The following is a 25,798-nucleotide window of genomic DNA, read 5'->3' on the forward strand; positions in this document are numbered from 1 at the left end:
CCTAACCACTGGACCACAGGGGCCAGCAGTTAGGGCTTGAGTCCCTAGTCCTTGCCTGCCTAGTCAAGAATGAATTCAGGCAAGGAGGCAGAAAGTAAAGTGTAAAGTAAAAGTTTATTGAAAAATACATTCAGAAAGGTGCATGGGAAAACTTAGAGTCCTGACTTTGGGAAGTTGAAATCCTTTACCAGGGGGCAGCTTTCTGGGTCTTGGTCTTCCTTCTGGCCAATCATCTTGCTTTGTACCCCACTCCTGGCTAAATTGTCTCAGGACCCTCCCCTGGGTGCACACACACACACATACACCTCAGCCAAGATGGATCTTGAAGTGAAGGCTTCTGGAAGGAGACTCATTATGGCCTGGTGTTATCCTCTGACTTTTGACCCCAAGGAGCCTTTCTGCTCATGTGCAGTGTCTCCTTTGTCCCAAAAAAGGACACTTGACCCAGACAGGGTTTTGCCCCTTTGTCTTTGCCATGACTATTATCTTAAGGCATCTACAAGAGCTCCCCAGGTGGTAAAGAATCTGCCTGCAATGCTGGAGACGCCAGAGACAAGGGTTCAGTCCTGCAACCCACTCCAGTATTCTTGTTTGGGAAAATCCCATGGACAGACAAGCCTGCAGGGCTACAGTCCATGGGGTCGCAGAGTCGGACAGAACTGAACACAGTGTACAAGAAACAAAGCCTGGCTATTTACTGTTCTGTTACTTCCCATTTTTGAAGGGCAAACAGGGGGCTGATTTTAAATGCCTTGACTGGAGTCCACCTACATCTTGTCTCTGGAAATGCAAACAGGAAGCTAGTTGTAAACGTCTAACCTGGAGCCCATCTAACTTCTACCTCAATTAGGACCCTGAGTATCCACTGTAGGGATGTGGGTTCCATCCCTGGTCGGGAAACTAAGAGCCCACAAGCCTCGCTGGATAACAACAACAAAAAAGAGAGGATCCAGGAAGGAGCAGCGGGGAAAGGAAAACCACTCGGCCAGCTGCAAGCCCAGGTCACAGCCCCACACTCTGCACTTGGCCCCACCGGGGGCGAATGTCCCAGCACTCCTAGCCTCAGTTTCCCTGGGTCTCTGCACGGACTCTCTTACCCCCGGCCCCTCGTCCACCCGACTTGAATCCAGCATGAAGAAGCCCGTGTAGGCTGGCCTCAGCTTCTCGTGTGGAGCAATACCCGGCTGGCTACCCGGCCCCTCGCCTTCGCGGATCTAGCGGAGACTATCTTACCCAGAGGCTATGCGCCTGAGGCGGGCGCTGGCCAAAGACGTAGGGGCGTTTCCTGGGGCGTGGGCGGGATTTCCGGTTTCTCTCTGTGGACGCCATTTGCCTACAGGGTTCGCTCCCGACAGGATTCGACGGGCGGAGTCCTGGGCTCGCGCGGCTCCCCTGGCCTTTCGTGGGGCCCGAGCAGAGGGGTGCGGATCCCCTTCGTGCCTTTGAGCGGGTCGTGAGTCCCTAGACGGTGGCGTGCCCTGGTCGCCCGCCGGCCCGCGGCCTCTGCGGGCCTCAGCAGCGGCCCTGGTCTCCGCGTTCACGAGGGCGGCGCCCGGCTCCGGGGCGGCTTGTTCGCGCAGGGCGGCGGTCAGCCGAGGTCGCCCAGCCCAGGCGGGCGGAGACGAGGGGCAGCGGGCCGCCCGGGGCTCGCCTCTCCCAGGCGGCCTGGACCGCAGCTCCCATCATGGCGGCGCCGACCCACCGGACCCAGGTGAGTGGACGGCAGTGGCGGTACCGCTCATCTCTGAGGGCAGAGGCGGTTCCGGCAGGCACCCCGGATGTGTCCACGCGGCTGTATGCTCTGGTGTGTGGAGCCGCTTTGCCTCTTACGTGTTCCCGGTCTTGAAAGCTGCTGGGCTCTGACAGGTGCCCAGAAGTTGTAGAGAAATGCCTTCTGCTTCCTCCAGGTTGTTAATCAGTCGCTCAGTCATGTCCGAATCTTGCGACCCCGTGGACTGTAGCCCGCCAGGCTCCCCTGTCCATGGGCTGCTGCTGCTTTTTTTTTTTTTTTTTTTAATCCGCTGAGCCACCTGATGAGCCCCCATCATACTTGGTAAATCCCTAACCCCACCGTGTGCTGCGAGGATACACCCACGCCCCCTACTTGCCGTGGTGTTACTACTCCTGGTGGCCTTGGGCGTTGGAGGGTGAGATGAGTGCACTGACAAAGCCAAGGTACAGAAGGCCCGCGAGGTTGCCATGGTTCCTCCCAGATGCTGAGACTTGAGTTGGCGAGATCCTGTGGGCCTTTGCTTAATGTTGCACTCACTTTCAGTCAGGTCAGCCATGGTGGCCAATCTCATGGTCAAAGCGAGCGGTAGCCTTGGCCACTTGTGCTCCCTGGTCTGAAGTAGTCCTGGCACGGGGTGAGTTTTGGCAGGGACCAGGAAGAAAGGGGCTAAACGGTTCATTGTGGAATCTCTCTGGGAGTCTGGAAACCAGGAGGGGCTGGGGAGTTGGTCCAGACCCTGCCATTACCCAGGTAGAGCCACCCCTTCAGGAGTTTCTCTCAGGAGGTCTGTGACGAAGGCTCTGCTTCTCTGTGCATGTTCACAGAAATATTTTCAGGCATGATGAAATGGGTTTAACAGCAAACATTTGCTGTAAATGCCTCACAGCCTCATCACTAGGTGTTCACTTTGGTGAAAGAATGTCAGGTTACATTGTTAGACCCTGAGTTAACACTGGCCTGTGTTAAAAATCTTGCCTTGGGTTTGTAGGACACATGATTGGGTGGATTGGTGGAGCTCCCTTAGCCTCAGGTCACTGACTGGCATGGAGGTAATGAGAGATTTACTCAGAGTCTGTGGGGGAATCAAGGAAAATGCCAAAGCCCATGGAATGTTGAATAATTTTCTAAAACTCATGACTGTTATTGGTGAAGTGGGAACTGTTATTGTATTGATCCAGAAATGGAGGCTCAGAGAAATGAAGTGATTGATGTCTCCAAGGTAACACAGCTGGCAAGTGTCGGGTTTCAAGAGTTTGGATGCAAACCACTGGAGACTGACAAAAGAAGTGGGGACTTTTAGTCGCTCTAACCAGGATATGAAGCCCTCAGCATGGGTCAGGCAGTTAGCAGGACCAGGGAGGCGCAGGTACTGCTGTTGTTACCATTATTGATACTGTTATTACCATTATGTACTCATTCCTCTGATGTCCTAGAGCCCTGTCTGCACTTCACAGCCCACACATCACTTCCATTGTCTTGTGTGACTTTCCAGTGGTCCCGCATAGGAGACTTCTCTTACAGACTTCATAATACACTACTGTATTATGTCCAAAACATTGTTCACCTCCCCTTCAGCCCAGCCTGGATCTTGCCCTCAGGAGATGCTCCATGATTAGGGTCTTGATCTCTCTGCACCTTTACCAGCCTTTTAGAAATGAGCTCTGCTACCTCTGCTTGACAGGTGTCTGTGACCTTTGATGATGTGGCTGTGACTTTCACCCAGGAGGAGTGGGGGCATCTGGACCCGGCTCAGAGGACCCTGTACCGGGAGGTGATGCTGGAGACGTGCAGGCTCCTGATGTCTTTGGGTAAGGCCTCTCACTCAGCCATGCAGGGCACCTGCCACTTCCCTGCAGGCACACTCTAGCTCCATGCTGAGCTGATCCAGAAGCCTACCTGCCCTACAGCTTCACTCATGTTTGAGATTCATCTCTTCCTGCCTGCTATCTTAGTGCCACTTTGGGCAAGAAAGACTCCTTTGGCTCTTAGAAAGTGGTGGAAGGAAATGAATGTTCTGCAGAGCCCAAAGGCAGCATTTCCAGTCGGGCCACATGGGAATGGAATAGGAGAACCAGGATTCTACTCTGGCTTCTGGGTCTTCCATCCTGGCTTCTTTCTCTGGCTTTGCTCACGTCCCTGTCTTTTCAGAATGGCTTTTGCACCCCAGCAAGTTTGACAGGAGTGACCACCCCAATCCCTGCTCTCCAAGGCTCCAGATGCCTTGTTTCTACTTCTTTGTATGCTTATATTGTTGCTCTTTCTCTGCTACAGGGCTATGGGTGGGGGTGGGGGTGTCCGTGAGGCGGAAGTGACCACCTGAGCCTCTCAGCCCAGGGCCCAGCACAGACCAGCCTCTGTCTGAGTTCCTGTTTCACATTCCAGAGAGGGAGCGGACCGAATGAGACCGGTTCCCAAGCGTCCCCTATACCCGAGTGCACAGGATGTGGGTGACAAGCTGTTCTCCAGGAAGAGGGTGAGGCAGCCGGGGCCCCAGGAGGCCTTTGCCTTCAGTGCCAGCAGGTCCTGTCTAGCCGCAGGGTCTCAGTCAGGGGGCTTCTCTGTCCTCCTGCGCCTTCACGGGTGTCTCATGTTCGCTCAGTCTCGGCCGGGATCATCTGCTGGTCCAAGAAGGAGAAGCTGGGAGAGGAGTGCGTCTCAGCATGTGGCGGTTTTGTGCCCAGGAGACATCGGGCAGCGTCTGCTGCATCTGCCCGTCACATGTGGGAGTGAGTGGTCCCGGGGTCTGGTGATGAGTCCAGAGATGCCCCTCAGCACCAGAGGGTGGACACGACAGCCCCGCTCAGCTGAGGATGACCCAGTCTGCACGGGATGGAGAGCCACGGTGGAGAAACAGCAGCTCGGGGACGGTCCCCTCAGGCTGCTCAGTTTGAGGGAAGGGAGGGCTGTAAACCCAGGGCTTTGGTGAGACAGGCCTGTTCTTAGAGACCTGGGATTATGTTCTGCGTTAGTGAGAGGAGGTTGAACAAAATCAGGAAAAGCTTGACATATTTAGATATTTTATAACAATTAAACAAAATAGCCCACTATTGAGCCCTGATCCCTCCACCCGCCCCCCGCAAGCTCTCCCTGTGCTCACTGCTCCGGTCTCTGACGTCTTGGTCACTGGCGTCTTGCTGTTTCCGCACATGCTTGACATCTTTGCCTCCGGCCTCTGAGGTGCTGTTCTGTTTTCCTGGTGGGTGTTCTTGGGCATTTCGGCTTTTTTTGCGGCCCTCTTCTCCGCACCTTCCAGGCAGAAAGCTGGAGTGGGTAGTGGGGAGGCACCTTTGGGAAGTGGGTGCCGCTCTCCAGAGATTTAGAAGGTTGATTATAGGAAACAAATGCCTCGTGAGGGAAGCCATAATCTCCATTCGTTCTTAAAATGTCACAGATAGTAGCATCCTCTACCAGGTCTCCCCTTTGGCAGGTTGAGGAATTTACCAGGATCGTAGACAGCAGCTCAGGAACATGATCGTGTATGATAGAATCCCTAGTAGAAAGCCAAAAGCTCCCAGATCTGATTTGTGTCCTAGGAGAGGCAGTTCATAGGTATCCACTAGAGTGAGAGTTTTAGTGTCCCTGATGACGTCATCTCAATGATGGGGCGTGGGACAAGGTAACCTTTGCAAGTGGGTATGCACTCGACTTGATGACCACCTTGGTATTTGCTTGTTTGTTTGAAACAGTGGCTTCCTAGGAGGGTTCAGGTCTCTGAGTTATAAACCGTTGAAAGTACCCAGACCAGTATCAGAATAGCAGTTCTCAGAGTGGCATAGGGCTCTTGTTCAAGGTTTGGTTTGTTTGTTTTGTTTTGGAGTTCAGGCCAGATGGATCCCACATCAGATGAGCAGCTGCCCAGGCTCCAGGACAGTCCCTGGTTAGTGTGCCCCGGAGCGTGTGCTCCCTCAGTCTCACCTCCGGCCTCGTGGGATGATGGCAAGCTCCGTGCATAACCACAGGGAGGGCAGTGTGAGTGGCCTCCTGGAGAGCCAGTCTTGGTGTGCATAGAGGGAAGCCACGTTCCCCTTCAGCGTAGCAGAGGGCAGTGGGACGTTTTTGAAGTTGGTGTGTTGTAAGTAGGCCAAGGAACCTTGAATTAAGGCTAAGCGGAGAGATAGAGGCTTATTTGGGGATTTATTTGTCAGACTAGAATTTGAAAAGGAGTTGTTGAAGGAAATTATTACTCTCTAGTTAAACCAGCTATTTGGGGCCGCGAAGCTCAGTTGAATGCCTCTCACCAGAGCCCAGCATTGTGTAGTTTGTGAAGTGAAATGTGTATCTTGGTCACTGTCAGTAATGTCTGTCACTCCAGAGGGACTCGGGAGCGTCCTGGCAAGGCTTGCGTGGTCACTTTTATAAATGTAGGGATGTGTGACTTTGACTTATTTTTGTGATACTTGTGAGACAAGAGGTTCTTTACCCTGAAGGAGGTAGTTTTGAAGTGGTGGCCCAACAGTTGATAATGAACGTGAAGCTGTTGGCTGATCAGGGCTTCTGGTACTAAGATGACTCCCTGAATAGGCGGCACAGTGTTTCTTAGGTCCCATTTTTCACTGGGACATCCTGGCTACAGGGTAGAAAGCCGCAGCATTCTACTAAGTTGCATCGTCTATGATGGACAGCAGACTGAGGGACTCCCACAGCGGTTCACTCACTCAATCACTCACTCAATCTCCCTGCGTAGCCGAGGCCCATCGGGAGGGGTGACCCCTCCAGCACCACGGCATCTGGCAAGGAGCTGAGGACAGGAGAAGCCACTGCCGCGTCCGAATGGAATGTGTCAGAGGGCCTAGGGTCCGTGCCATCCTGTCCTGAGCTCTCGATAGCTGTGCTGAGCTTGGGCTGTGCTGTTTTCATGACCCAGAACGTGATGGGCACCTGGGTGTGGAGGTCAGAGGTCCAGGTCTGAGAGAGCCTTTGTTGTCAGGAGAGCCTTGTGTGTGGCTCGTGGTGGTCTGGACAGCACGTCGCAGCAGGCTGAGGGCACAGTCTGGGCATCTCATGGCCCTGGTCCATGCTTCAGAAACTCCAGGAGGTGTGCGAAGAGGTTGTCAAAGCCCTTTAGTGAAGGAGTCTCTGAGGGCACTAGTGGGACTGGCTTTCCAGCAGTATTGTGAGCAGATTTTAGGGCCTTTGTTGGAGGGAGGCCTGTTTATGGTGGGCTGATTTATAAGAATCAGCATCAGGGAGATGAAGTAAAATTTATAAACGAGGAATACATGGCCACCAAAGTCATACTACATGGGAATGTTATCTAAAGTAGTCCCAGAGGTCTAACAGGTGTTGGCTTACTGTCTGTCCTGTGTCAGATTGCGTCTCCTGAGAAAGGCTGTGGTCGGTGTAACGGGCCTACTGTCCGCCCTGTGTCAGACAGCGTCTCCTGAGAGAGGCTGTGGTCGGTGTAACGTTGCCTGTGCTCCTGCAGAGAAGGGTGTAGTTGGGGTCTTAGCTACCAAGGGTGTGGGTGTTGGCAGCCTGGGAGAGGAGTTCTGTTTCCCTTCAGAGTGAAGGCAGACCAAGGCTGTGAGGCCGTCAAAACAGACACCAAACAGAGCACCTTAGCCGAGTCTGTCAGGGCGAGTAATTACTGGCTTCTGATACTGCTGGGTTTGGGCTGTGTGGATCTTGTTAGTCAGCTCAGTGGTTAAATAGCTTTATTTTCACAGTTTCTGGAGGCTGGACGGCCCAGTTCAGTTCCTGATGAGGATCTCTTGCTGACCGCCTGCTTGGGAGTCCTTACATGACCTTTGCTCTGGCTTGGAGGGACTTCCTCTTCAGAGGGTACCAGTCCTACCAGATCAGGGCCCTACCCCATGACCTCGTTTCACCTTCATTACCTCTTTAAGGCCCTAAGTCCAAATTGGATCACACTGGGGACTAGGGGGTAACACATTCATCTTAAGGGCACACAGTTCAGTCCATGACAGGAACCCTAAAGCTGGGTGGGACCACAGAATGCAGGTTGCAGTAACTCACAGTGAGGGGCCCTGGGTCTTTTCAGGTTTAAGAACAGACACAGTTGGGCTGTCAAATGGAGCAGCAGTGGGGATCATCACCCCTTGATGAATTAGGTCTTACATATTAGATTTGCTCCCTGAAATTTCCTTTTCAACTTAACGCTGGGCTGGATAATTATTTTCACTCGGGTGTATGGGGTCCCATTTTATCAAGTCAATTAATTTATAAGTGCCAGAAATTCATCTTAATTATGTACTATGTCAGAGCATCAGTGCCCAATGTGGGGTACTTTTAGAACAGTGGTTACTTGGCCTATAGGAAGTTCAGGCAAAGCTGTAGAGTTAAAGTGAGAAATGCCGATTTTTCCTCTTTAGTATTCAGTTACTTTTTAAGATGGCAGAGTGCAGTGTTTCAGTTTAGGGGGATTCCCGGGTATAACTATGATTTGAGCCACAGTATTAAGTTCATGAGGTTTTGTCTGTTGGTGCAGTTTAGCAAATTCTGAAAATAATTCAAAAACTTGTGTTGTAGGATCAGACAAACCAGTCTGTGCCTTGTTATGTTTCAGTAATATAAACTTTTTAAATACATTCAGTTATGTTATTTATATATAATAATTTACTACGTAAGTTTTAGTATAAAAATTTCGGATTTCCAGTTGGGTCCAACTATTAACTATGTTCTAATTTAGTCATGTATGTTATTTCGTTAAATGTTTTACTCTCTTCTTGTTATCTAGGGCTTTTGGTTTGGCTTTTGTTGTTACTATGTTTGAATCAGTACCAGTCTAGAACCAGTACTGTGTTTGCTAGACCTGGCATTTGCTTGGTAAATAAGGTTTAAAGTGTGTGCCACCACTCCCTCCCTTTTTTCCTTTTGGGCTTTTATTCTTTTAAAGCCCTGGTTTTTAGTTTTAGTCTATCTCCTGTCGGGGAGGGGCTTGGGCCTTGAAGCTCAGCCTCTCCCTGGCATGGCCCTGGTGCATGGCATAATAATTAGTCCCTTCCTCCTCCTCCCCACTCCTTTTTTACCTCCAAACCAAAAAAAAATTTTTTTTGGTCACCTTTCTATCCCTGACCATTTTTTTTTTACTTGGGTGTTTTCCTGGTAGGTTCCTAGCAGTCCCAAGTGGTGAGTCTGTGAGTGGCGGCTTCCCTTTCTAGGGAGGGGCTGGGGCTTGTGCCTCCAGACAGCAGTGGTGCGACCTTTGGGCGTCTGTTCCTCAGGAGCGCCCAGACCCACGGCAGGGCTTGTACGGTCTGGAGTAAGCTGGGTTGAGTGCCTCTCCCCACCTGCCCCCAGATTTCAGTGATGTTGGTTTAGTTGATCACAGTTGCATCTTTGAGGGGACCTTGGCCTGGTGCAGTACCAGTTACCTGGTTGCCCCTGGGTCACCAATCCAGAAACTTGGTATGTTGACCACAGAGAGACCAACTAACAAGATTAGTCTCTTCTCAGATCAGGTGGCAGCTAGGGACTCAAAAGACTTACATCAATGAGGTCATCATACCTTATTTTGACTGAAAAGAGTCTATGTTTCAAATATGTGAGTTCTTTAAATTATTCCATCAGTTTATTGCCATTTTAAATAATGTAATGCATTTAAATAGCTTGGCACAATTCCTGTGATATGGTTATACCCTGTACAAATTAATTTTCACTTATAATTAAGATTAAAAGTTGATAGTGGTGTGGTGAGTTGGTTAAGCACCTGGACTTCTCCAGGGTTCAGCAGAGTCTTCTCAGGGGGCAACATTTGAGTGGAGACCCAGGGAGGAGGGTCAGCACGTGCGAAGGCCCTGAGGTTGTCGGGAGGGTGATTCCTGGTGGCTGAGCCGTGTGCCGGGATCGGAGCAGACAGGAGAGCACAGTTGCTTAGTGATGAGTGATGAACCCTGGATCTGCCAGAGGAGATCATCTGCGAATCCTGGCGCCTCCGCCATCCACTTCCTGTGGAACCCACTTGTCTTGCCCTTGCATCTGTGTGTGGTTGCATGTGGCAGATTGGCTCAGTCTTCACTCTGGAAGAAGTTTTTTATTACCTCACCAGTCAGAAGCACAAGGCTGGGACTGGCTCACGGGTTCGTGGCTTGCAACCCAATTGTCTGCTGCTCTGCTTCTTCCTGGTCTAGAGTCTTGGGCAGCTTTCCTGACAGGCAGGCGACCTGCTGGGCGACCCAGGCTGCTGCAGGACACGGCACCGGCGAGTCCCCTCTCTCAGCCATCCTGGACTGGGGTGCTCTTCTCCAGAGTGCCTGGTGGCTCACCTGCCAGTTGGTGGAGACCAGACTTTTCGGTCCTTCTTGATGCCAGAGTCTGGGGTGGTTTTAATCTATTGCTGCCCAGGCCCTATCTGCAGAGATGAGCTTTCAGTTGGATATGAACCAGACATCCCGGGAGGTTTTGATGCTCACACGATTGAGACTCACTTGTATTAATTAGGAAACAGCCTCTGGAAGGAGGGGTCATGTTTTCTGGGTCTCTTGGCTACAACTGAACAGGTCTCCTGGAGCTCTACATGATGGAGGTCAAAGGGCACAGGTGCTGTCTGCACAACTCTCACTGCTGTCTGAAGTCTAGGTCCCAGGAGTGCTGCTTCTAACCTTGCTGTCCGGGTCACAAGTCCAGATGTCGGTGGGTGGGAGCAGCTTCATTCTGAGGTCCACATCCTGAAGTCCCACACGAGACTGAGAGGTCTTCTCAGTTTTCACAGAAGCCCCCATGTCTTCCTTTTTTCTCCATGCCCAGGGTGTCCTGTCCCCAGACCTGAGCTGATCTACCAGCAGGAGCACGGGCAGGAGCTGTGGACGGTGAAGAGAGACCTCTCCCGAAGCACCTGTGCAGGTAGGAGCCAAGCTGTGGGCAGAGACCCTGCCGGAAGCCGCTGGCCCTGGTTCCCTGGGAAGCGTCTTGTTCGGGCCTCTGGTGGTCTGGAAGCCATGGAGCCCTTTGACCCCAGGTCCCTCTGTCCTCGCCGAGGTCAACGGTGTACGAGCTCAGATGTGTCCTGGGCTTCAGGCCTGCGTGCCGACCACCAGCTCTGTGGTCCCAGTGAAATTTGGGATCTCCTTGTGTCTGCACGTAAGTTCGTCTGAGTTACAGCCTGGCTGCTGTGTCAGAGGGACTCCGGCGTCTCGGAGCTCAAGCACGTGGAGGCGCTGTTTCTGACTCGCACCCGGTCCCTGTGGGTCACGGGGAGCTCTGCAGCACGCGGCCGCTCGGGGCCCTGGGTTCGTTCTGTCGTCAGTGTGTGACTTCAGGTGCCCTGACCCCTGCAGCTAGCAGAGAAGTGGGGGATGACGCCACTCTGACTCCCATAAACAGCAGCCCTCTGATCCCTCCACTGGAAGGCACTGGGCTCTTGGCCACACTTGGGGGGTGGGCAGAGAGCTGTGACTGAGCCCTCCGTCTCAGGAGAGGAGCAGGAGGTTGGTGAGGGGGGTCTGCTCCTAAAGGCGCCAGTCAATGGTAGTCACTCTGACCTGGGGTTGCTGGGGGTGTGCAGATTTAAAACATAAAACTGCTCAGCACAGGGTCTGAGCCGTAGTCAGTGTCTCGTGGGAGGTGAGCTGCTGGTACCGCCACGTCCCGTTAGTCACGATGAACAGTGTGGTTCACGTCTTCCCTGCCCAGCGCCTCTCCAGCACTCCTCTGCTTCCCCTTTCCCAAACTATCGTTTCAGACACTGAGGAGCCCTCCCTTGTCCCCTGTCGCCCGTCTCCTCCTGTTGGGTAAAGCCTCCCAGTGACGTTTGTCCTGTGTGCCCACGTCTGGGCTGCTGAGGGCACTGGAGCCGTCGTATGTGATGCTGGGGCTGCTGCAGAGGCGTGCTCTTTCCACTCCTAGTCACTCCGTGGCCCAGCTGGCCTGTGAGCGTTTGTGGGGCCATCGGTGGCCCCTCAGAGGGGCATCCCAGCCTCTGCCCCCTGCTCTCCACACACCTCCACCTGAGGATCTCAGAGGCAGCCAGTGAGCACGCCTGGCAGAGAACCCATCCCATGCTCACTCCTCCCCTCCTACGCCTGAGCACGTGGTCCTGCCGTCCGCACAGGCTGGAGACTGGATGCCGCCCCAGACCCTCGACCCACCCCCAGCAGCCCTGCGTCCGGCCCTCCCGACAGGGACTGCCTCCCCAGTGCCGGTGTCTCAGCGCATGGCCCTGGGGTGTCAGCAGGGCTCCACAGTAAACTCCTGCTTGGTCCTCAGCCCTTCTGCACTCAGGTTCCCAGGCTGTAGTTTTCCTTTCACCTGGTGGAAGAGATCTTGGCACACTTCATGGCCAGTTCTTGAACCAGAGTCTAGGTTACACCTTTTAGGGAAAGTATTTCTTATTTAGTGCTTGTTTAGTAACTTTGAAAGTGCAAGTGAAGTCACTCAGTCGTGTCCGACTCTTGGCGACCCCATGGACTGTAGCCCGCCAGGCTCCTCTGTCCATGGGATTTTCCAGGCAAGAATACTGGAGTGGGTGGCCATTTCCTTCTCCAGGGGATCTTGCTGACCCAGGGATCGAATCCGGGTCTCCCACATTGCAGGCAGATGCTTTACCTTCTGAGCCACCAGGGAAACCCCTTAGTAACTTTATCCTTTGTCTACTTAACATAAAAATGTGCCCAAGTTTCTGCACTTGAAGCAAATAAAAAATATTCCTGTTTCATATTTATCCACTCTCTAGGACATTTACTTTTTTACATTTCATCATTCTCATAAACAGTGCTACCAGGAACATTCGTATGTATTGGTCCTCTTGCACACGATTAGGCCTGTCTTTTGTCATTTTTAGGAGTAAAATTGTTGGATTGTAGCTGTGCAAACTTTCAAGTTTAGGTGACAATTGCCGTGGTTTTCTAAAAGAGATCTGCCCATCTATAATTCTCTAGATTCCACTGACTATGTCCTGTTCTGTCCTTCATGCTCTCAGGCACGTTTATTTTTGCTTAACAAACGGACAAAACTGTGTGTTAGGTGAGCTTGCCTTGCATTTCCTTAATTGTTCACAAGCTTTAGCTTCTCATCATGTAATTATCGGCCCATTTGTACAGTTGTCCTCCTCATCTGCAGGTTCTGACTCTGGATTCATCAAGCATGGATTGAAGACACTGGGGGAAAAGAAAATCCCAGAAAGCTCGAAAAAGCAAAACTTGAGTTTGCCTTGTGCTGGCAATTATTTACATAGCATTTACATTGTATTAGATATTACAAGCACTCTAGAGACGATTTAAAGTACACAGGAGGATGTGTGTAGGTTATGTGCAAAAACTGCCATTTTATGTAAAGGACTTGAGCATCTTTGGATTTGGGTGTTGAGCAGGAAGTGTCTTCTGATACCAGTTATTCCCCTGTGGATACTGACGAACAGCTGTATTTTCTTCTCTGAAATGTCAGTTCATGGAAAATGCCAGGTGTTCTGTTAACTTTGTTTGCCTTTTGTTTTTAGGAATTTTTGTACATTACTGATACTTTGATCAGTTATAGGTGCTGCTCCATCCCTAATATCAAAAAGATGTCCTCATTATAAGATGTTCTAAGCTTGGCACCTGACATTTAACTCTTTCTGGTGTGAGGTAGAATTTGAGGATAGTGTGAGACAGGAATACGGTGTTGTCATTCCCAGCGTCACCCATTTTTCTAGCTCCATTTACTCTGTGTCCTTTCCTTTTACTGTGAACTGCTCTCCCTTCGTTCCATTCCCCAGAGCTCCACGTGTGTGTGTTTCCCGGGCTCTCGGTTCTTTTCCATTGCCTGTGTCTTCTCTGTACCAGGACCACAGTGTCTTAAAGTCTAGAATCTTGTTACCTGCTAAGGTAGATATCTTTTTAATTCTCATTATTCTTGCATCTTTGATTTTTCATGCAAATCCCATGGTAAAACTACTGAGTTCCACAATAACCCAATTGGTATTTTATTGGAAATTGTATTGAATATACACATTCACTGGGATAGAATTGTCAGCTTCATATGATTCATTTTTTTCCAGTTTTATTGAGAAACAATTGATATACATCACTGTATAAGTTTTAAGGCACAGAGCATGCTGGTTTGATTTACATACATTATGAAGTGATTACCAGTTGGTTAAGCTAACATCCATCTTCCTGTATCAGATCAGTTCAGTTGCTCAGTCAAGTCCGACTTTGCAACCCCATGGACTGCAACATGCCAGGCCTCCCTGTCCACCACCAACTCCCAGAGCGTGCTCAGACTCATGTCCATCAAGTCGGTGATGCCATCCAACCATCTCATCCTCTGTTGTCTCCTTCTCCTCCTGCCTTCAAACTTTGCCAACATCAGGGTCTTTTCCAGTGAGTCAGTTCTTCACATCTGGTGGCCAACGTATTGAAGTTTCAGCTTCAGAATCAGTCCTTCCAATGTATATTCAGGACTGATTTCCTTTAGGACTGACTGGTTTGATCTCCTTGAAGTCCAAGGGACTCTCAAGAGTCTTCTCCAACACCACAGTTCAAAAGCATCCAGTCTTTGGGGCTCAGCTTTCTTTATGGTCCAACTCTCACATCCATACATGACTACTGGAAAAAACCATAGCTTTAACTAGTTGGGCCTTTGTCAGTAAAGTAACGTCTCTGCTTCTTAATAAGCTCTCTAGGTTGGTCATAGCTTTTCTTCCAAGGAGCAATCATCTTTTAATTGCATGGCTGCACTCACCATCTGCAGTGATTTTGGAACCCAAGAAAATAAAGTCTGTCACTGTTTCCATCATCACCCTGTCTATCTGCCGTGCAGTGATGGGACCCGATACCGTGATCTTTGTTTTTTTAATGTTGAGTTTTATGTCAGCTTTTTCAGTCTGCTCTTTCTCTTTCATCAAAAAACTCTTCAGTTCCTCTTTGCTTTCTGCCATAAGGGTGGTGTCATCGTGTATCTGAGGTTATTGATATCTCTCAGCAATCTTGATTCCAGCTTGTGCTTCATCCAGCCCAGCATTTCGCATGATGTACTCTGAATATAAGTTTAATAAGCACGGTGACAGTATGTTAAAAAGTAAAGAAGAAAAGATAAAAGGGAAAAATTTTTCTCATGATGAGAACTCTTAGGAATACTCTGTTAATGGTGCTTCTTTATATCATACAGCAGTGTCAACTATAGTCATCTATAGTTGTACATTACATTCCTTGGTTACTTAATCTTAAAAGTGGCATTTTGTACCTTTTGACCGTCTCTCTCCAATTTCACCATCCCCTACACTAAATCCCTCATTGGTTTAGCTCCTCTTTAATGTCTTCAAGTAAAGTATTGACATTTTCTTTATGTAGATCATGTGTCTTTTGCTAGTCTTTTCACCAAACTGTTCAGACATAACAGACCCAGTGTGTCCCTTCCGTCCTGCTTACCATCCTGCCTTATGAGCTATGTCCTGGGAGGTTTCACAGTAACCCAAGTCAGCTCCCCTGGATTCTCATCAGTACCATCCTCGTGACCTGTGGGGCTTTTGTACATTGTCTCCTTAGGCTGTAGCATCCTTCCCACTGTCTCTCTCTGGCAGTGCCTGTTGTGCCTGGAGTTGGTGTAGGACTCCTGTGGTGTACAACTCCCCTGGCCTCTTCCTTCACACAGTTAGCCAAACCCCAGATTAGGAACATAGAATCCAGGACTGCCGTGTCTGCCTTGGTCTTCTAAACCAACTGAAAGTCAAGAGTTTCCAGTCCACCCTCAGGTTCATTGATTTGCTAGACTCAGAGAAACTCCCCTTGAACCTGTTATGCTCACAGAGTATGTTTGGTACAGGATACAGCTCAGAAGAAGGGCCAGAGGTATTCCAATCACGAAGCGTCCGTGTCTTCAGCGACTCTTTACCTCCAGGAATCAGTGCTTGGCAGTATGTGCACGGAGTGTTGGCAACCCATAAACCTCACCAGAGCCTGGGTATGTAGATTTTTATTGACCTTCGTTACAGAAGCATGACTGACTTGAGTCATTGAACATGGGACTCAGTGTCTAGCCTTCTTTCCCTCTCCAGAGCGCCAGCTAATAACTCATGGTTCAAAACCCCAAGATTCTAATTACATGTGTGGTCTTTCTGCTATAATCAGACATAATGTTATCTCTCTAGCATAATCTGTCTAGGTTCCCATAATGAGCTATCTGTTGTCATAGAATAGAAAGTACGTCCCTGACCAGGGATTTAACCAAGGCCTGGCCGTGAATGCACCAAGTCCTAACCACTGGACCTCCAGGGAATTCCCCTTTTCCTAGTGTTCTTACAATTGGGACGTCCTTACTTATAGAAACTGAAAGCACACAGAGGTATTATTACTCTGTCAAGCAACGTCTATAAAATTGTGGTGGCGTGTCCACTCCATACCCTTTATCTCCTCACCTAAACTCTCTTTGAAGGAGTCAGCAGTCTAATGACCAAGGAAGAAGGAAATTAACAATCCTGAGAGTCAATGGTAGCAAAGCATAAAGACCCAGAGGCACTCCTTTCATCTTTATTTTTTTCCTCACTGAAATGCTGATTTCTTTTCTTCCGTGTTGGATTACTAACAGGCCCTGTTTATTGTATTTCTTTCAGTTGACGAAGGAAAACCCAAGACCACAGAACCTACCAGTTGTGAACCAACGCTGTCTAAAGGAGCCTCTCTCCAGGAACTGATGCAGGGAGGCCCAGGAGACTCCCAGTTGGGACAAACCAAGGATCAGGATGGGCCGCTGGAAATGCAGGAAGACCACTTTGTACCAGGGATCAACCCCCAGAGGGAGAAGCTTCATGAAAAAATAAGTCCTGAACATGGCAGCTTAAGGACAGCTGGTGGTGTGTGTTCAAGGGTCGAAGAGGAACCAGTCCCTCTAGGGGGTGCTGTCCATGACCGTGACTCCTGTGGATCAGGTAAAGATCCCCTGATTCAGGAAGAGGAAAGTCTCTTCAAATGCAATGAGTGTGGGAAAGTTTTTAACAAGAAACACCTTCTTGCTGGACATGAAAAGATTCACTCTGGAGTGAAGCCCTATGAATGCACTGAGTGTGGGAAAACCTTCATTAAGAGCACACACCTTCTGCAGCACCATATGATCCACACCGGGGAGAGGCCCTACGAGTGCATGGAGTGTGGCAAGGCCTTCAACCGCAAGTCCTACCTGACACAGCACCAGCGGATTCACAGTGGGGAGAAGCCCTACAAGTGCAGTGAGTGTGGAAAGGCCTTTACTCACCGCTCCAATTTTGTCTTACATAAGAGGAGACACAATGGGGAAAAATCCTTTGTGTGCAAAGAATGTGGGCAGGTCTTCCGACACAGGCCCGGATTCCTTCGCCATCACATCATCCACAGTGGCGAGAATCCGTATGAGTGCTTTGAGTGTGGCAAGGTCTTCAAACACAAGTCCTACCTCATGTGGCACCAGCAGACCCACACCGGGGAGAAGCCCTACGAGTGCAGCGAATGTGGGAAAGCCTTTTGTGAGAGCGCAGCCCTCATTCACCACTACGTCATCCACACCGGGGAGAAGCCCTTCGAGTGCCTCGAGTGCGGGAAGGCCTTCAACCACAGGTCATACCTCAAGAGGCACCAGCGGATCCACACTGGGGAGAAGCCTTTTGTGTGCACTGAGTGTGGAAGGGCCTTCACCCACTGCTCTACTTTCATCTTGCATAAAAGGGCACACACTGGCGAGAAACCTTTTGAGTGCAAAGAATGTGGGAAAGCCTTTAGCACTAGGAAAGACCTCATTCGGCACTTCAGCATCCACACCGGAGAGAAGCCTTATGAGTGCACGGAGTGTGGGAAGGCCTTCAACCGCAGGTCTGGCCTCACCAGACACCAGCGGATTCATAGTGGAGAGAAGCCCTATGAATGCATGGAGTGCGGGAAGTCCTTCTGCTGGAGCACAAACCTCATTAGACATGCCATCATCCACACTGGAGAGAAGCCTTATAAGTGCAGTGAGTGTGGAAAGGCCTTCAGTCGTAGCTCCTCTCTCACTCAGCATCAAAGGATCCATATTGGGAGAAACTCTGTCAGTGTGACAAATGTGGGAAGACCCTTCACAAGTGGGCAAACCTCTGTCACCCTCCGAGAACTCCTATTGGGGAAAGACTTTTTGAATGTAAACACAGAGGAAAATCTTTTGCAAGAGAAAGTATCTACCATGACATCTGATCGCACATACCAAAGAGAAACCCCTCAAGTATCTTCGCTTTGAGAAAACCTGTCAGATCATCTGTAGTTGTGTAAAGACCTGTTTTAGAAATTGACCCAGCGTGGAGCCTTATTCTGCATCTGAGAATTCATCCGTAAGGGAGAGACCAGTGTTTATTGTGCACTAAGGAAACCTTTAGCTGTGTTTTTCTCCTTAGTTTACACTGTAGTGTTATCTCAGGAATTTGTATAAAAAGAAGATGGAAATTTAGATAAGCAAATGAAATGCAAACCCAGTTCCTTTGAGACTTCTCTGTCAAGCTTATGGCACTTTGTCATGGGTTCCTTAGTTTACTTGGGGTGAGTGGAATGTTATTTCACTGGCAAAGGGCCTTGACCCTTCGTGGGTCTTGTATATACACTCATTGTTATCCAGTGTCGGGAGAGTTAAGATAGTTGAGGGCAGGTATTTACGTAGATAAAAATACACACATGATATATGGGCACATTTTATTGTGCCAGTTAAGACCTTCAGGCTTTAGTTTTTTTAAAAAAACAAACTTTTTTTGGTGGTTTTAAACACCAAACATTCAGACTTTTTTATTGATTCAATCTGTTGTTTACTTAATTTTAGCTCTACCGTAAATCTTAAAATTGGATAAATGAATTGTCTCTATTATTTAAATTGACTTAGCTTTCCTAGTTCCTTGGACTTCCCGTATAAATCTTAGCATGCAAAAAAGTATTGCTTCAGCATTTATAGAGATTGATTTAAACCTATAGAGCAGTTCAGAAGTGACACTGTGAACACAGTACATGATATGACACGTCATTAGCATTCTTGGTGTTTCATTATCATTTTGTAATTTTCAATAATGTAGAGTTGCTCAGTCGTGTCCGACTCTTTGCAACCCTGTGGACTGTAGCTCACTAGGCTCCTCTGTCCATGGGATTCTCCAGGCAAGAGTACTGGGTGGGTTGCCATTTCCTTCTCCAGGGGATCTTCCCGACCCAGGGATTGAACCCAGGTCTCCCGCATTGTAGACAGATGCTTTACCGTCTGAGCCACCAGGGAAGTCCTAATTTTCAATAATACAGGCCCTATAAAGTCTTAAAAGTGATTTATAAATGCATTGATTTGGGGGTTTTTTTGGCCTTGTGTCTTATAGGATATTAGTTCCCCAATCAGGGGTCAAATCCAGGCCAGCTCAGAGTCCTGACCACTGGGGTGGTGGACTGCCAGGGAATTCTCTGTTGACACTGATTCTTAAACTTTCATTTCCTCATTTCCTTTAGTAGTATATAGAAAGATTGTTCTGCGGGTGGTATTTGGGTATCTTGTAGCCTTGGCTGAACGGAGTTATTATTTCTAGTAGTTTCTTTAGATAGAATCCTTGGTATTTTGTACTTAGAAATGTCAACTGCACATACTTTTTTTCTTCCTATTTGTACTCTTTCCATTTCCTTTTCTTAATGCGCTTGCTAGGACTTGCAGTCTGATGTTGAGTATGAGCAGTAGGAGAGGACACCCTTGATTGGTTTCTGATATTAGGGGGAGACATTCAGTTTTCTTATCAAGTACAATGTTACAAGTTTTTTTTTTCCCATAGACTTTTCCTGTCAAGTCTAGAAAGTTTCCCTCAGTTCTTAATTTGGTGAGATTTTTGTTATGCTTGAGTGTTGGGTTTTGTTGGATGCTTTTCCTCCCATCAATTGATGTGATCATCTGATTTTTCTTTGATACCCAATTGATTGAGTTTTGCATATGGAACCAGCCTTGCATCCTTGGAATAAGCCCCACTTGGTTATGGAGTATGCATTTTAAAATATATATTAAAGCATTTGATTTGACTGTATTTTTTTGAGGCACTTTTCCTCTGATCTCTTGATTGATGGTGCATAGTGGCCATTCGTTGTTTTTAGCTTCTATCATTGTCTGATTTTAGGTCAAGGTGATAGTGGCCTCTCAAGTTCTGTTTTTTAGGAAGATGGTGTGTAAGTGTTTTTAATTGTTGTTTTATAATAGTCCAACGGACCATTTGGGCCTGGAGATTTTCTGGATACTAGTTGATAAATATGGAACTATTCATAGTGTCTTTTCATATTGGATAAATTGGATAGCTGGTCCTCGTCAAAGAAATGTTTCATTTCATCTCAATTTTAGACTTGTTGGAAGTATTCCCTCATTTTTTTTTTTTCCTCATTATTTTTTTTAACAGCAGCAAGGAATGTACTTATATTCCATTTTACTCCTGATTTTGGAAATAGTCAACTCCTTTTAATCATTGTCAGTCTTAGACATTTACCAATCTTACTGATCATTTTGAAGAACCAGCACTTAATTGATTTTTTTTCTGTTCCTTTCTGTTTTTGCTTTCACTGATTTCTGCCCCAGGTTTTATGATAGCCTATCTTCTGCTTTGCTCTGGTTGTATTTTGCACTTTTAATTTTTGAGGGATGCTGAGATTATTGATTCGACACTTTTTGTTTTCTTATGAAGCATTAAGTATTATAAAGTTCTACCACAGCACTGTTCAAGTTTTGTCCCACAAGTTTTTATTACAGTTTATTCAGTTCTGAATACCCCTTGATTCCTTTAGAGACTTCTGTCACCTGTGGATTATTTAGAAGTTTTTTATTTCATTTTCTACTGTTTGAACCATTTTCTGGTATCATTTTGTTATTGATTTCTTGTTTGTTTCACGTTTGGTTTGACTGTTTAAATTTGTTGAAGTTTGTTTATTGCCCTTGGGTGTGGTAAATCTTGTTGAATGTTCTGTAAGACTTCTTGGAAAGAATGTGTATTCTGCTGTCATTGGGTGGAGTTTCTATAAATGTCTGCACAATTTTCTTTGTTGGGGATGTTTTTCAGATTCTCTATATCCTTGCTGACTTTCTGTGTAGTATTTCTTGTCAGTTGCAGAGAGAAATGATGAAGTCTTGAAGGATAATTAAGAAATTGTAGTGTTTGCAGTTTGTATTTTTTAAGTTTCTTGTAACAGCAATAGTTGGGGTCATATTTTTTAAATCCTTTCTGCCACTTTCTTTTAATTTGTAAATTTAGATCATCTAAATTTAAAATAGTTAATGATGCATTAGAGCTTCAGTGTACCATTTTAATTGTTTTTTTTGTTGTATTCCCTTTATAGTGTTACTCTTGTTTTTTAGTTCTTGTTATTTAGCTTTCCTGTCCTTCCTGTGGGTTACTTTAATGTTTTTTAGAATTCTACGTGATGTATCTGTAATGCTTTTGAGTATATATCTTAATTTTTTTTACTGTATGAAGTGTATTACATATACATAACTTAATCACAGACTTATCAATATTTCAGCACTTTGACGTATAGAAACCTTGATTTCATTAGGGTTCTTTTACATTCCCTGTTCTTAATATAGTTGTTCTAAATAGTTTCTCACTGTATACTGAGCACCATATTGGATATTGTAATTTTTGCCTCAACTGTCTTAAGATTTTTTTTTAAAACAAAGTTTGTGAGAAGTGAAGTCTGTGTATCTCCAGTTTTTGAAAGATTGTTGCTGAATGAAAAGATGCTGGGATTTTTGACCTCTGGAGGAGAATTCAATCCGGGGCCAGAGACGAGGCTTGATCGCTCAGAGCTTTTGTGTAATAAAGTTTTATTAAAGTATAAAGGAGATAGAGAAAGCTGCTGACATAGGCATCAAAAGGGGGCAGAAAGAGTACCCCCCTGCCAGTCTTCAGCTGCATGTTATGTAGTCACTAGCAGTCTGTTAATGAAAGAAAGGAATGTCTTAAAACTCAGAATGGCACCAGGCACCCCCATCCATAAGATGCATTTTGGGATAATCTTGGCACCAGATGATTCATCCTGGGCCATAAAACCATTGACTTGAATTGTGAAGAAAGGCAGATTACCATACAGATAGTTTCATTTACATAGATTAGGGGAACAATATCTGAGTATAACGTACTGGTTTGTCAAGTAGGTTCTGAGCCATTATGCTAAGTCACTTCAGTCGTTTCTGACTCTGTGTGACCCCATAGACGGCAGCCCACCAGGCTCCCCCGTCCCTGGGATTCTCCAGGCAAGAACACTGGAGTGGGCTGTCATTTCCTTCTCCAATGCATGAAAGTGAAAAGTGAAAGTGAAGTCGCTCAGTCGTGTCCGACTCTTCTCGACCCCATGGACTGCAGCCTACCAGGCTCCTCCGTCCATGGGATTTTCCAAGCAAGAGTACTGGAGTGGGGTGCCATTGCCTTCTCCGTTAGGCAGAACCTCCTTGAAGACCGAGTCTGGGGTAAATGCATAGTACATTAACATAGCTTAAGACAAACATTTCCATAAGAAATGCATTGGTTAACTCAAGGTTTGAGAATAGTGAAACCAGGTGTCATTATGGCAAGACAGTATTTTAAGAGAAACCTTTTAATTTATATAGAGAAGGAAAAAAATACCGCTAGTTTGTTTCCTCCTGCCACTTAAGAGAAAAATGTCTGACACTTGCAGCCTATTTCCTCCTTTTGGAGACCCCTGGCCTTCCTGCCTGGTACCCTCTCAGTTTTCCATTTCATTGTTCTTTCTCTTGTTCTTAAAGTCCCAAGTCTTCTATTAACATTTCCCTTCTGTTTGGCAAGTTTCCTTTATCTGTTCTTTCTAAAGTATGTCTGCTGTTAATGAATGTTTTTTTTCTTCATTTAAAAATGTCTTTTCCCCTTCATTCTTGAAAGATATTTTTGTGGAACATACGATGTGGGATCCACAGTTCTTTTAGGACAAAAGAAAACATGTCTGTTTTTCTACATTCTATCTTCTTCTGTGCACCGTGGTTTCACATGAGAAGTGCGTGTCACCCTGTTACTTCTCTATCTGTAAAGCATCCTTTCCGTCACATGTTTTCAAAGTGTTTTTCATTGTGGTCATAAGTTTAATTATGATGTGTCCTGGCATAGAACTTTTAGGGTCTCTCCTGTTTGGTGGTTGCTCAGCTTTTTGAATCATGTGGTGTATGCCCCTTGCCAAATTTGGACATTTTAAATGATTAATTCTTCAAATATTTTTTAACCTCACATTTTTCCCTCTTTTAAGGACTCCAGTAACATGAGTGATAATTCTCATGTTTTGTACCATAGGACCCTCAGTTCCCATCTTTTTGTTTCCCCCAGTTTGTATCTCTCTGTTGCTCTTATTGAATAATTTCGATTGATTGCTCTTTGAGCTCACTGATGCCCTTCTCTCATATAATCTACTATTGAGCTCACCCAGTGAATTTTCATTTTGTTTTTTTAATTTTTCAGTTGTTTGATTTCCATTTGGTTATTTTATATGTCTTCTGTATTTTTGCCTAGTTTATAATGCCAAAGGAGGACTCTGAGAAAACAGGCAAAACTATGTAGCCCAAAGTCATGATTCTCTGGTGGTTTTATCTTTGTATTGGGATAGAAATCCTAAATAAACTAGAGGAATGAAAGGCCTTATATCCACAGGTATCTCTGAGAACAGATTTTACAACTAAGGTTGACCTCCAGGTTGTTCAGAGCTGTGTTCTCCAGGGAAGGCGTGTGTGTAGAATTTCCTGGTTCTCTAAGGCTTGTTGCAGCCGCAGAGGAGGAGGGTCACTCCCCCTTCAGGCTCACTCTTCCTCCCCGTGACTGAGTGCATCCCCCACCTCCGCCCCCAGCTTGCTGAGGGTCTCCGTCTGTGTGCTGTACCTCCTCCTGTATTCTGTGGTCTTTAACTTCTCCCTCTTAATGCCCTTCTAGCCTCATCATCTGTACAGTGAGCGCCATATTGGATGTTGTTGTCATTTCTGCCTCAACTGTCAAATGTGTTCAGTCTCTAGTCTCACCGCTGGGCACTTTCTGCCCCACATGCCCATTGAACTCTGCCCTTCTTTCTCTCACAGACACACCCAGTGGAACTGTTCTGTCCACTGTCTGCCCTCACCTCCTTGTGGTGTGCTCCAGTGACCACTAAGAGTGACCTCCACCACGGTCACCTGGCTTGCGCAGTCCTCACAAAGTTCCCATTTGTGCCCCTCTGTGCCCACCTCATTACTGGCCCTTGTGCTGCCCACCCCTCTTTCTCAAGAGTCCTTGGCTGGCTTCTGAGCATTTCTCTCTTCTCCTTAATAGGGTCTGTGTTTTCCATCTATTAAATAGTTCCACTTCCCAGGATCCATGTGTGGCCTTTGCTTTTTCACTTGTGATGTGTCCCATGAGTGAGTTAATTCCCTCTCAAGGCATTTTATCCACAGTGATCTAGAGTCCCCCAGTCTGTGTCTCCAGGTTGAATGTTTCTCACTGGCCATCCTTCCACACCCACTGTTTATAAACTGTGTTCATGTGTCATGTGACCATGGCCTGGAGATAAACCTATCGTTAGAACAGCAAGCAAACATTGTTTTATACGTATTAACTCTTAACCTTTGCAGTTTAGGAATTTGTCCAGGGTTTCATGATTAGAAAGTGTAGGAACTGGGATTGGAGTTAGCTGACTGCAAAATCCATGCCCTTGATACTTAACCTGTGTTGTCTTTCATAGGATGGGTGAATGCACCACTTCAGAGTAGACCAAGTCTTGATCATTTGTCTGCAAATTACTTTTCTCATTTGACATTAATGTTGACCATCCCTTTAGGATGAGTGAGATACACCAAACTCCCTCTTTAGTGGCTGCATAGTCTGTTTTAACTGAAGAAGATACAGTTGATTTGTGGTGGCAGGAAGATAGAAAAGGGCTAAGGTTTTCAGTGCCCATATTCCCTGTGAATCCCACTGCCGTCTGCCTTGTTGCCCAGGCCAGATGGACACCTTGCAGCCATTTTTTCATCATCCCACATCCAACCACTGTCCCGTTCTTTTTTTCCCCTAGTAGACACCCAATAGATGTGTGTTTTAGTGAGTGGCTACACACAGCAGGGAATGTTTATCATAATGCTTGGCTTCCTCACAGTGTTTACATGAAGCTGTGTGTATGCTGCTGCTACTGCTGCTAAGTCGCTTCAGTCATGTCCGACTCTATGTGACCCCATAGACGGCAGCCCACCAGGCTCCCCCGTCCCTGGGACTCTCCAGGCAAGAACACTGGAGTGGGTTGCCTTTTCCTTCTCCAATGCGTGAAAGTGAAATCGCTCAGTCGCGTCCGACTCTTAGCGACCCAATGGACTGCAGCCTACCAGGTTCCGCCATCCATGGGATTTTCCAGGCAAGAGTAATGGAGTGGGGTGCTATTGTATAGTTGCCACCATATAGAACATATGTTGACCTTGAAGAAAAGCTCCAGAAGCTTTTATGGCCAGATGGAAATCAGGATGAATGATTGTATCATGTGATCAAGACCACACTTAGTTCAGCAGTTTCCTAGGAAGACTCCCAGAACTCATGTTTTGTTAACACTCAACAGCTATGCTTATTCCACCAAAACGATCAAAGCAAACTCAGCCAAGAGAAGCTGCACAGGGACCAGGGGCAATCTGCAATTGTCCTGGCTCAGGGGAGTCACGTGGGATGTGCTCAATTTAAGCTCTGTCAAGGAGGGACAGCCATCGACTGAAATGTCACATGTGGAAGCTAGCTCGAGACTCAGGGTTTCTTGGGGACTTTAATATTTATACCAAATTCTAGACCTCCAGAAGGACAGTGGATCTTTGGCATAAAACACACTGGTGCACAGAAAGCTTGAGCACACTGAGCCACTCACTCGTGGGAAGTCCTCCAAAATCTAAGGTCTCAAACCACAGCCCAGGGTAAACCTGCTAGTTAAGAGAATAGCAGTCTTGGGCCTGCTCTGTTAGGTCTTCATAGCAACTTAAATGGAACTAAGATGCCAATTAATAAATTCAGGCTTCTGTAATGTTAAGCACAGTTTCCTAAAAGAGTCATAATTTTGAGGCAAAATCATAACCAAAATTTTTTTAAAAACTATCACTAAGCCAAAGTAGAACTGAAGAAACTAGCCGGGATTTAATTTAGTGATGACAACATACAGAGGAAGTCTGGTGACAAGGACCTTGCCTCTTTCTGATAATTGATACACG

The 25,798-nt window shown here is 47.1% G+C and overlaps 1 protein-coding gene across 3 annotated transcripts in view; it reads left to right on the forward strand.

Moving 5' to 3' along the window:
- The first annotated feature begins 1,298 nt into the window (after positions 1-1,298).
- ZNF805 (zinc finger protein 805) overlaps positions 1,299-25,798 on the forward strand; it is a 64,211-nt gene continuing 39,711 nt past the window's right edge. The window contains exons 1-5 of one of the 3 annotated variants that reach the window (XM_024979415.2): positions 1,299-1,711; positions 3,414-3,540; positions 10,439-10,534; positions 15,431-15,568; positions 16,218-23,936. In XM_024979415.2, coding sequence (XP_024835183.1) covers positions 1,685-1,711; positions 3,414-3,540; positions 10,439-10,534; positions 15,431-15,568; positions 16,218-17,845 — 2,016 coding nt within the window. In that variant the 5' untranslated portion in view covers positions 1,299-1,684 and the 3' untranslated portion in view covers positions 17,846-23,936. The other 2 variants (XM_024979418.2, XM_024979416.2) reach the window with 2 other exon arrangements.

Source organism: Bos taurus, chromosome 18, assembly GCF_002263795.3.
Source record: "Bos taurus isolate L1 Dominette 01449 registration number 42190680 breed Hereford chromosome 18, ARS-UCD2.0, whole genome shotgun sequence".
In the NCBI taxonomy this organism is placed as follows: domain Eukaryota; kingdom Metazoa; phylum Chordata; class Mammalia; order Artiodactyla; family Bovidae; genus Bos; species Bos taurus.